This window comes from Nannospalax galili, unplaced genomic scaffold, assembly GCF_000622305.1.
Source record: "Nannospalax galili isolate Female #2095 unplaced genomic scaffold, S.galili_v1.0 scaffold3061, whole genome shotgun sequence".
NCBI classification, from domain to species: domain Eukaryota; kingdom Metazoa; phylum Chordata; class Mammalia; order Rodentia; family Spalacidae; genus Nannospalax; species Nannospalax galili.
This window is the reverse complement of record NW_008344652.1, coordinates 23016-35546: the sequence shown is the minus strand read 5'-3', so window position 1 is coordinate 35546 and position 12531 is coordinate 23016. Positions and strand designations below refer to the sequence as shown.

The 12531-nt window shown below is 42.2% G+C and overlaps 1 protein-coding gene across 3 annotated transcripts in view; it reads left to right on the top strand.

Moving 5' to 3' along the window:
* The window catches only part of LOC103740339 (chemokine-like factor), a 40573-nt gene that overhangs the window by 12131 nt on the left and 15911 nt on the right, over positions 1 to 12531 (top strand). Inside the window, exons 2-5 of one of the 3 annotated variants that reach the window (XM_029567288.1) lie at positions 2995 to 3153; positions 6970 to 7065; positions 8861 to 8983; positions 9096 to 9274. In XM_029567288.1, coding sequence (XP_029423148.1) covers positions 2995 to 3153; positions 6970 to 7065; positions 8861 to 8983; positions 9096 to 9104 — 387 coding nt within the window. In that variant the 3' untranslated portion in view covers positions 9105 to 9274. Of the gene's footprint in view, positions 1 to 2994; positions 3154 to 6969; positions 7066 to 8313; positions 8492 to 8860; positions 8984 to 9095; positions 9275 to 12531 lie in introns of those variants that run through there. The other 2 variants (XM_017800081.2, XM_008840926.3) reach the window with 2 other exon arrangements.

Below are 12531 nucleotides of genomic sequence, written 5' to 3'. Positions count from 1 at the left end.
TGGCCGGATTGCTTTTGTCTTCAGGAGTTCCCACAGACACCCAAGTCAGATGAGGATCAGATGCTCTCAGGCTTTCTCCTAAGGTCTGGATCCCTCCAGAAAAGATGTTGTCCTCAGGAATTTGGGGGTTATACTGGCCTGGGAGCAGGGCCCAGGAAAGATGCTGGTCTTGGGCAGCTGGTGGCTGTGCCACCCAGGGATGCAAAGGGAGGTGGGAGCGGGAAGAGGCCCCAAGGGCTCCTGGAGACTACAGGGAGGAACTGGGTTGGTCTGGATGCAAAGGATCAGGAAGGAGTGGTGGGTCCAAGCAGAGCGGTCAGCCCAGTATCTGGGGTGCCAAGACAAGAAGTGGGCCAGTACCCAGGCTAGGAGGAGAGATGGGTGCGGGGGAGCTTGGAGGGTGAATGAGGCTAGGGGAGTCAAGGCACAGTGGGCACTGATGGACTTACCCAAGAGAGAGGCTGGCGGGTTGTGCAGCCCAGGAAAGCAGCTAAGTTAATATTTTTATTTTATGTATATGAGTGTATTGCTTACATGCAGGTAGGTGCACCCATGTCATGCAGTGCTCAAGGTCAGAAGAAAGTATTGGATACCCTGGAACTGAAGTTACGAACGGTTGTTAGCTGCCATGTGGGTGCTGGGAACTGAATGTGGGTCCTGTGCAATAGCAACCAGTGCTCTTAACTTCTGAGCCATCTCTCCAGCCCCCCAAAAATTTTTTTTTAATTTTTTTAAGTACACAAACTTTGGATAGAGCGGTATTTCCTCAGAACTCTGTGATACTGACAAAACTCTCTGGGACTTACCAGCTTATTTTTTCCATAACAACTCAACAAATATTGCCATGTCCTATAATTTCCATTGGAAATGAAGAAATTGGACTAAGTTAATTACTTTCAGGGATTTTTGTTTTCACTGAAAATATCCTTAATTTACTAATTTGGCAGAAAAATATAATTGGAAGTAATTAGCATCTTTTCTCATCTCTCAAAAAAAAAGTCAGAATGAGTACTCTATTTATTTGGTTGGTTGGTTGGTTGGTTGGTTGGTGGTGCTGAGGATTGAATCCAGGTCCTCAAGCTTAACAGACTTTATTACTGAGCTGCATCTCTAACCCCAAGAATGATTCTTTCTCTGTCTCTCAGAGAGAGGCTTTCATGTACCTCAGGCTAGCCTCAGACTCCATATGTAGCCAAGGATGACCATGAACTCCTGACTCTATTGCCTCCACCTCCCAGGTTCTGGGATTACAGGCATGTACCACTATGCCTGGTATGTGGGGTAGTAGCGATTAAGCTCAGGACTTTGTACATGTAGGCAAGCACTCCATAACAGAGCTCCATTCTTAGCCCTAGAGTAAGAATATATATTTTTTTAAGTAGTCCATTTATTTGGGCTGTAGAGGTGGCTCAGTGTTTAAGAGTACTGGCTGTTCTTGCAGAGGACCCGGGTTTGATTCCCAGCACCCACATGGTGGCTAACAACTGTCTATAACTCCAGTTCCAAGGGAATCCAGCGCCCTCTTCTGACCTCTGTGGGCGTTGCACAGCATGGGTGCACTTACATGCAGGCAATACACATACACATAAAATCAATAAACATAAGTAAAATATTTAAAATATTCCATTTATGTATGTGTGTATGTGACATACACACATGCTTGAATGACACATATGTGGAGGTCAGAGGGCAGCTTGCAGGAATTAGTTCACTCCTATGATATGGCACCCAGAGATTGAACTCAGGCCTTCCGGCTTGATGACAAACACCTTTACCCACTGAGCCATTTTACCAGCCCAAGGGCATGAAAACATTTTTTAAAAGAACATTGTTGAAATATAATTGACCTATAATAAACTGTGTACATTTACAGTGCTCATGTAATTTGATAAATTTTGACACAAATATATACCTGTGAAACTATTGCCATAATCAAAATAACAAATAGTCACAGATGGCATAATTTCTCAGGTATGGATTGATCGCTTATGCAACAGTGATCCCATGAGTTGCTGTCACCTCCTGATTTCAGAGCCATCTTAGTATGTGTAAGTACATTTTATGGTATTTACATAACATAAATCACCCAATAATCTGTTTCTCAGAGTATACCAAGTTGTTAAGTGACCAATGATTGATTGTAAACCTATAATTCCTAAAATGTTCCTTTGTGTCCCCGGCAATCCCTTCTTCCTGCCTACTCTAACTACACTTTCTAAAATTAAAAAAAAAAAATAGATTTAATGTATATTTAGTAATAATTCTCAAACATCAGATTTATTTTTCCTCTGACAATATGTTTAAACCCATCTCCTCCTCCACCCCACCTCACCCTCACCCTCACCCTCATCCCTGGTATTTTCATAGCAATGTTCACCTAAAGTTGGACTGTGGATTCCAAATGGCTAAGAGTTAAGTAATGATGAGGGAGTGGATATGAGGAATTCTAGACAGCCAGGATCCAGACTTTTTTGAGAAGTAATAAGACAAAAACAGAACAGGGTTCTCTGGGGCAGGGTGCTGGGAGGATGAAAGGGTTGCCTGGGAGGGGTGTTTTAAGAAGGCAATTTAGGTATGTTTATAGGATGATAAAGAAGCTAGCAGAGGAGGATGGTGTGGTGGAGAGAAGATGCCTGGAGGGAAAAGATCAAGAAAACAGTTGTGGGCAGTGATGAGTAAAGTAATCGGTTGCACTGAGAACAGTGACAACCAGTCCTGAGCACAGCCACTGCAAGTGTGCGGCTGTTCATGTCTGTATGTGACAGAAACCTCTTTATTTAGTTGTTTTTAGAAGTAGTCATTTTAGCACCGGGGATCTATGTAGCTCAGTGGTACAGCATACATGAGGTCTTGGGTTCAAATCCCCAGTAAAATACACACACACACACACACACACACACACACACACACACACAGAGACCACAATAAATAAAATGATCATTTCCACAGATTAAACTTGTATTTAGTAATCACTGAATTTTTTTTTTCTTCTAGGTGATGACTGTAGCATCCATGACCTTTTTTGTCATTGCTCAGGCCCCTGAACCATACATTGTTATCACTGGATTTGAAGTCACTGTTATCGTCTTTTTCATAGCTCTGTATATGTGCAGACTTGATAAACTGATGAAATGGTTATTTTGGCCTTTGCTTGTAAGTGTTCAGTTTCATCCTCAAGCTTTACCTATTTTTTCCTGCCATAGGGAGACATTGTAATCAACTATTTAATTCCCTTAAACCTTTAAGGTGATCTCTCTCACTACTAAGGGCTCTGTGTTGTCTTTGGAGAAGGTCCTCAGGGATCCAGGGAAGCCACAGAACATAAATTCTCTTCACTCCATCTACCAGTAGGTGTGGCTGACCTTTCTGTCTGGAGAATTCCTTAAGTATACATGTTCTAAAGAAGTTCACATTTAGGGGGCTAGAGAGATGGCTCAGCGATTAAGAGCACTGACTGTTTTTGCAGAAGACCTGGATTCGAATCCCAGTACCCACATGGCAACTAACAACCATCTATAAGTTCAGTTCCAGAGGATCTAACACCCTCTTCTGTCCTCTGCAGACACTGCAGGACACAGGTGCACTTACATGCAGGCAATACACTCATACATATTAAATAAAATAATAATAATAAATTTAAATTTAGGATCATGTTAATAAAATTAGAGTGTATGCTTAATCTTTACCTCCTTCTTAAATGTACATGACTATAGTCTCAGAATTGGGAGACAGAACCAGAGGCAGATACACAAGCAAATAATCTTGCCCATCCCTAATCACTAAATAAAAGTCAGAAACTGTTTGAGGAAGTTGAATAATAGACAGTGCTATCTTATTTGCAAATGTCTACAGTCACTCATGTTAAGTAAATTTTTTTAATTTATTAATTTTATGTGTATGGGTGTATTGCCTGCACGTATGTAAGTGCACTCATGTCATGCAATGCCCTTGGAGGTCAGAAGAGGGCGTCGGATCGCCTGGAACTGGAGTTATGGATGGTTGTTAGCTATCATGTGGGTGCTGAGAACCAAACCTGGGTCCTCTGCAAGAGCAGCAAGTGCTTTTAATAGCTGAGCCATCTCTCCAGCCCCAATGATAAGTAATTTTAACTTATCTTACTGACTCATAGTATTAGGAATGGCTACTACAGCTGTCACAGTGGACAGATGGAAATTATTAGTTCAGATGTATGTGGCCCTTCCACCTGGAACTACAGAACTGGTTCTAGCAAAAACCGGTTGCCTTTACCTCTCCCTTAAGCCTCATCCCAACATCCTGTCTCTGTGGGTCTCTCCCCTGCACTGTCCTTCCCCCTTTGGCTACATGGGTGGTTGCTACATCCTATTCTACCAGACTGCCATACACGTCCTGTGTCCTCTTAGATTCTGAAGTGCTGATAACTCCTATTAAGGAGAGAGGGCTTTGGAGCTGTTCTCAAACCAGAAGTATGCTTTTGAATGGTATCTTCTGGAGCCACCTTTGGAGGCAAGTGATAAGCACCTCAAGCTGGGGGTATATAGCTCAGTTGGTAGAGCACTTGCTTAGCATGCATAAAGCCCTGGGTTCAATCCCCAGCATAGCATTAATAGGGCCTGGTAACACACACTTGTAATCCCAGCAACTCAGGAGGTGGAGGCAGGAAGATCAGAAGTTAAAGGTCATCCTTGACTACATAAAGAGTTTGAGGCCAGCCCTACATCAAACTAAAAATAATAAATTAAAAATGCAAATAAACCCCAATTAGCAGTGACTCTCAGAGATCATTTAAAGCCTGTTATCATAATCCATTCATAAAAAGGATAAAGGTGTGAACTGAAGTTATAGCATACTGGAGAGGAAGGAGTATGGTAATGGGGTGTCAGTCCTAATGACTGGGTACAATATCCGCCATTGGTGATTTGGTACTGGGGATTGACCCCAGGGCATCTCGTGTGCTAGACAAAAGCTATACACCTCTGAGCTACATCCCCAGCCCTCTTTTTACTTTTTATTTTGAGACAATTTCTCACTAAGTTGCCCAAATTGGCCTTGAACTTTGTTTTCCTGCCTCGGCCTCCCAAGAATAAATAACCACCTTGGGAGAATACTGTGGTAGGAGATTAGGCTAAAGAGGGGGTTGGTTAGCCTAAGGAGTTAAGCCACCAGATTTTCCTCATTTGTAGGATCTTCAGGTGGTTTGCCTAGAGCAGCAGTTAATAGAAAAGTTGTGTGATGGAGCAGAAGCTGGAGAGATGACTTGTGACCAGGGAGGCCACCACTGCCTGAAGGAAATTTGAGGGCCAAAGGGAATGAAGAGATGCCAGAGGCTCTTTTACCACAATTACAGTGAAGGAGGCAGCTGGCTGAGGACTAAGTACAGCACATCTGGAAGCAGAAGGCAGGCAGCTGATAACATTCTTATGCCCTATGGCCAATACCCACCGATTAGAAGACCCTGGGTCATCTGTCTGCACTCAGATCTCTTATCCCATTCACCATCCCAGACACAATCTGTAGAGCAGAGCTCTGTGTCCCCTCAAGTGCTACTTCAAAGATAGCATTCTGAGTCAACTCAGGACTTGGAGGCTCAACATTCCTGTGAAATCTCCATTTTTTGTAATTAAATTTGAATTCCACTTCATGTAATATTGATGTTGGCTTTTTGATATAGAAGCCATGCTTTGAGTCAGGTGTGGTGACTCATACCTATAATCTCAAACGTGCAGAAGACTGAGGCAGGATGATCGCCTTTGAGTTGGAGCTCAGTCTGTGCTACAGAATAAAATTCTGTCTCCCAAAACCAACATAAACAAATACAAATGTTTTAAATTTCCACCAGGGAACATAGACTTCTGGGATGAGCACTTAACCCCCCCAACCCCTCATCTTGTGGTCCTCTGTACTCCCTGGGGTCACGGGGGCCATTGCCTTGAAGTGGAGCAAAGTATCCAGCCAAAGGGGAGGTTACCCAAGGCAGCCAGACTCACGATCTCCTGTGGGTTTTTTTTCCTTCCTCAGGATCGACCCTCTTCCTACTTTGTTTTTAATAACTACTTTTCTAAGAAGCCAGAGTGTTGAAGTTTAGTTCTTCTGTGTCAATTCCTTCCTCCTTCCTTCTCTGCAAACTTGCATAGACCATTCCATGATAAAGACTATTTTTACATAGTATACACATCTAACAACAAAAAATGAAAATTGTACTTCTTAGTAAAAGTACTTCATTTGGGGGAATTATTAAATGAAATAATTGCCCAGCCATTGCATGTGGGTGGGGTTTAGCCTGAAAATTACCATTTTCTCTTACATGCGTGTGGTTTTCCATTTCAGTTTTGGTTGGTTGGTTGGTTGGTTGGTTGGTTGGTTAGTTAGTTTTTTGAGACAGGGTCTCCCTGTAGCCCAGTTAGCCTGGAACTCAATGTAGATGAGGCTGACCTCAATCTCACAGATCCACCTGCCTTTGCCTCTCAAGTGCTGAGACTAAAGGCGTGCACAACCATACCTAGCTCACATTTTCTACATTTTCTATTTCATTATTGAAAATGAACATTCCGGCTTCCTGGGGAACCCCAGCTACTCTATACCTTCTACATGATACATCCTAATCAGAGCTGTTCTCCCTCCAAATACATTTTTGTTAAGTGAAAAAATAAAAATTTAAGTACCTGATGTGCTATGGGAAAGAGAACCACTAGGTGTCATTGTAGATTGTAGATCAAATATTATATAGGTATTATTTTACTGTGGCATTTTAGTTTTCTTAAAGATATGTGCTAAATGTAATAAAATGCAGCATTGAAACAGCTCAGGGAGCTGAACCTTCGCCCGCCCTTTTGTAGCACTGCTTCTTGGTCTTGATTCCTCCCCAAACCCCATGATGCTGGGGATGGAACCTGGTGCCTTGAGCCAGGCTAGGCAAGTGTTCTACTACTGAGCTGTATTCTCAGCCTTGGTGGTCTTTCTGTAAAGCTGACATTCCCATTCGGTTTTTAGGATATCGTCAACTCCCTGGTAACAACCTTGTTCATGCTCGTTGTGTCTGTGTTGGCTCTCATCCCAGAAACCACAACAATGACCATTCTTGGAGGGGTAAGTCATGCTCTTTCAGCTACTTTCTTCGGGTTTGCAGATTTAGTTGAAAGCCTGGTATGAGTCCAGCGAGGTCTGTCTGCTACATTCCACCCTTGGGACTCCTGGACCAGCATACGGTGCCTACTGGCTTTATATGTGTAAGTGAATGTGTTCCCTGATTAATATGAATAGATAGGATTTCATACTGAACTGGAGTTGGCTAAATAAAGAGGTTCCTACATATTTCTTATAGGTATACACAGCTATATAAGACTGAGGAAAGCTGCTGGAATCAGTCACAACTGTTAGCTCTGAGAAACCTGGTGTCAAGGAAAAAAACATGATGGGCTGGTGTCACAGCTCTCCTTTAAAAGATTCATGTCACTTGTTAGGTGAGAGAGAATATTCTGTTACATCTTCAGATGCTATATAATAGGTTTCCTTACTGCAGGGATGTGGGAGGAAGCTCCTGAGTATGCTTAGAGAGAAACAAGTCACGTAACCAGACTTTATCCTAGAAAACAAGCCAAAATGAGTCAAGCCATTTAATTATGCCTCCATCTGATACTTTTCTGAGATTCAGAGTCATTCGACTTTTCTAGGCTCTTATCAGAGAAGTTAGAAAGTTTTTTCTCAGGGCTGGAGAGATGGCTCAGTGGTTAAGAACACTGGTTGTTCTCCCAGAAGACCCAGGTTCAAATCCCAGCACCCACATGGCAGCTAACAACTGTCTATAATTCCAGTCCTAGGGGATCCGACAGCCTCTTCTGACCTCTGTGGGCATTGCACAACGTGGGTGTGCTTACCTACATGCAGGCAATACATGCATACACATAAAAATAATAAATAAATTAAAAAAAAAAAACTTGTATCACAGCCATGGTCCCCCAGGATTTAATCTTGGGCTGCAATTAGCATTAACTCTTTCCCTAGTTGAGTTTGGTGATAGAGAAATCAAACAGCTCACCACTGGAGAAGAGAAATGTTGACTGATAACCCAATATGGTCACTAAGGCTTAAAAGAACATATGCCAGAGCAATCGAGAGGGAGACAGTTTCCACTTAAGCATTATTTCTCTTTCCTGCAGTTAGTTATCTCCTTTCTCTGTGGGCAACTGTAAGGGAAGCTTGGCAGAGCCGCTTCTCTCTCCAGTGTCGGGTGGTAGTGTACAGAGCCATCTCCATACCCTAGCAGGAGGGAACTCTAGTGGGCACATGACTGAGAATTTGTATGACAGAAGCTGATAACAGTGTCTCTGTTTCCAGGTGTTCGGTTTCCTGACAGTAATATGTGCTATTGCTGATTGTGTCCTTATGTACCAGAAACTTCTGTTTAATCCAAGTGGACCTTAACAGAAAAAGTCTGTTCATGACCTAAATGAATGTTCATAAATTTGCGTTCTTTTTTTTACTAATTATTAAACATATTTCTTTATTTTCCATATATTTTGCAGTTCTTGTTTTAATTTCAGTGTGGGAGCTTTTTGAGTTTCCAGGCTGGCCAACACACATAACCTCCAGGTAGCCACAAGAGTAGCAGACTAATAAGCCAGGCAGCCCGAGCACCAAGGGCAGGTGCACGCGGGGATAGGCTGCCTGCAGCCGTTAGCACTGGTTCCCAAGGGGACAGCCCCAGACTCAGAGCGGCAGGGCCAGCCGGACAAACCCAGGTCTAGGACCTACCATGAAGCCTTCACACGGCCAACGGGAGCACAGCCGCTCTCCCAGAGGGGCTTCAGTGAAAGCTGAAGCCCTGAGGGCTCCTTCACGCTCCGTGTCTCTGAAGTCTGTTACATCCACCATTTCTCACCAGAGACCTCCGGTGCGCTCCACACCATCAAGTAGGTCTGTACTGTCAGTGTACAGAGAACATGGTGCGCCCACAAGGAAATCCACCACACAACTAAAGGCACCACCGTCGTCTACACAGCAGCAGGTGACTAAGAAAATCAAGGTCCATGCATCTATCAAAAGGCGGGCTGAAGGCCGCAACGAGGTCCCAGAGAGATACAGGGACCGTTGCAAGCAGTTTTTCTTCTCAATCCCAGGGATGTTGAAGATCATGAGGATGGTGAGCAGAAGCTGCCTAGTGGAGGATGGGTGGCCTAGGGAGTCATGCGCAGGCGTGCCACCCGGGAAAGTTCCCACTGTACCTTTGCCACTATTTTATTTTTCCCATTCCCCCTTTGTTTGCCCCCACTGTGCACCTCTAAAATAAACTAAAATTGCAGGGTTTTTTTTTTCGCCTCATCTTTTTCTCAGGTTTCTCTTCACAAATGAAAATAGGGAAGTAATGAGGGTAATTAGCAGAAATTTGTAAAACAGCAAATGCAAATGATAAATGTGATCAACCCAAGAACTGTCACCTGAAAGGTCTGTTCAAATGATATACCACTGGCCAATTGAGTCCAGAGGAAAATGGGGCAGAAACTGCATATATTTAAAGTTAGAAAGGAGAATGGGAAAATACTGTGGACACTAGTGCAAGGGAAAGGACCTAGAGAGAGACCTGGCAAACAAGTGGGTAGGGATGAAAACACAAACAACCAGAGCTGGTCCCACAATAGACTGAGCCAAACAGAACAATATATAAACACAGAGGAAAGGGGGTGGGGCTGGCAAGATGGCTGAGTAAGAGTGCCTGCCACCAAACCTGACACCCTGAGTTCAATCCACGGAACCCACATGGAATCAACTCGTGTAAATTGTCTTCTGACCTCCATTTGCCCACATGGCACATGGGTACTTTCTCCCCCGACACACGCACACACACATACACACACACACACATACACACACACACAAATAATAAGTAAATAATAAATAATAAATGTATGTTTAAATTTTTTTAAGATCATTTTCCAAGAAATATTTCTCAAAATGAAATCAGGGCAGACATGTTCACAGGCTAGCACTTTCAGACCTTCACACGATGCCATTCTGATGCTAATCAGACTTTCAAAGAACAAAGATGCATTTCTGAATGATTATTTTACAGCATCAGTCTAACACTGACATCATATCTGATCAGGTTTAGAGAAAGAAAACAAAATAGAAGTTTCAAATATACAAAAGATTAATATATGGGCTGGGGATGTCCTTGCTTACCAAATGTGAAACTCTGGGATGGATCCCCAGAACGGGAAAAAAATTAATATATTAACAAAAAAATAGTCATCAGTATTATTAAAAATATATACCACAAAGAGTAAATATAGGGACATTTTACTATTGGGATTCTTAAAATAATCCACCATGTTGTAAGTAAAAGGGTTGGGGGCTAGAGAGATGTCTCAGCAGTTAAAGAGCATTGGTTGCTCTTGCAGAGGTCCTGGGTTTGGTTCCCAGCACCTACACAGCAGCTAACAACCACCTATAACTCCAGTTCCAGGTGATCAGACACCCTCTTCTGGCCTCTGGGCACTGCATTCACATGGTGTACTTACATGCAAGCAAAATACTAATACACATAAAAAGAAAATTTTAAGTTAAAGGAGAAGAGTTATGAGATTAAGTCAAATAATGTTGCAAATGTGAAAAAATGCAACATTCATTTTTTGATTGCCAGAAAGGAGAAGGAGGAAGAAATCAACAAAGTAAGAATGTATAGCCATTTCATTGACATTATAAAAATAAACATTTTTACCCCCAAATCAGCAAGATCTTTATTTAAATATCAGATGAATTCTTATTAAAATGAAGAAAAGGGGCTGGAGCAATGGCTCAGCAGTTAAGAACACTGACTGTTCTTGCAGAAGACCCTGGTTGGTATCCCAGCAGCCACATGGCAGCTTACAACTGTCCATGACTCCAGTTCCAGGCGATTGACAGCCTCTTCTGTCCTCCTGGGGCATTGCACGACACAGGTGCACTTACCTACATGCAGGCATAACACTCATACACATAAAATAAAAATAATAAAAATAAAATAAATAAAATGAAAAAAAAGGTTCCCACTAGCAATAATATTGTGCTTTTCTGGAATACTAATTATAACTAAAAAAAAAATAGCACTTGCAAAGAGACAAAATATATCATTTCTTTAAGCTAATATGATTGTAAATTGTAAATCCACTGGGAGACCATTTAAAACAAGATACTTTAGCTGAGTGACAATCAAACTGATAAACTAAAAAGTTTCCTATAAATAACTACCTAAAATATAAGAAAATAATTCTCATTACTACAACAATCAAAGCGCAGTACTTGCCAAAGAAATGAAAACCTATAAGAAAACTTTAAAACTCTATTGATAAGGGGAAAAAAAGAACATTAAAATAACCAAAAAAAGCACACTTTGTTCTTGAAGGAGAAGACAGAATTTTGTAATCTTTCCAAATTAAAAGTTAGATGAAATCCCAATTAAAATACCAACAAACTTAGTTTGAGGAACAGGACCAAGATAAACGTGGGTGGCATGAACAGTCTAAGAATGAGAAATGAGAGGACTCTGCCAAACAGCAGTGGTCACAGGTAGACACAGCCTAGCATTTGCACGTACTCTGGGGGCTGGAGAGACGGCTCTTGCAGAGGAACCAAGCTCAGTTCCCAGCATCCATGTCGGGTGGCTCACAACTGCTTGTAAGGCCAGCTCCAAAGAATCCCACATCCTCCTCTGACTTCATGGGCTCCCTGTAGCCCCAGCTGCCCTGGAACTCACTATGTAGACCAGGCTGGCCTTGAACTCACAGCGATACACCTGCCTCTGCCTCTCAAGTGCTGGGACTGAAGGCATGTGCCACCACACCTGGCTTTTTTTATTTTATTACTTGCATATAGATTTTTTAAAAATTTTTTCTGCTTCCCAAGTGCTGAGATTAAAGGCATGTACCACCACACCTGGTTTTATTTATATTTTACATATTTTATTATATATTTGGCATATATTACATGCAATTTTTTTTTCTTTTTTGAGACAGGGTATCCCTGGAGCCCCAGCTGACCTAGAACTCACTATGGAGACCAGGCTGGCCTCTACCTAAGAATATTTTTTAACAGGGCTGAAAATGTAGTTTAGTAGATTGCTTGCTTAGTATACCTAACGCCCTGGGTTTGATCCCCAACAATGTAAAATTAGTTGATTAATGAATTAATTAGTTGATGAAAATTGAAAAATGCAGACTAAGAATGTAATGACCTAGCATGTACAAGCCTTGGGCTCAATCCTCAGTACCACAAAGAAAAAATAAGTTTAAAAAGTAAATGTTAAAAATAAAATACATGTGAAAATCAGCACAGGCATGGAATGCAGAGATGGCTCAGATAGTACAAGGACTAGCTTTGCTAACCTGACCACCTGCGGTTGATCCATGGGACCCATGTAAAAGCCAGATGAGCTGGGCATGGTGATGCATGCCTTTAGTCCCAGCACTAGAGAGGCAGAGGCAGGCAGATCCCTGTGAGTTCAAAGCCAGCCTGGTCTACACAGTGAGTTCCAGACCAGCTGGGGCTACAGGGAGACCCTGTCTCAAAAAGACAAAAAAA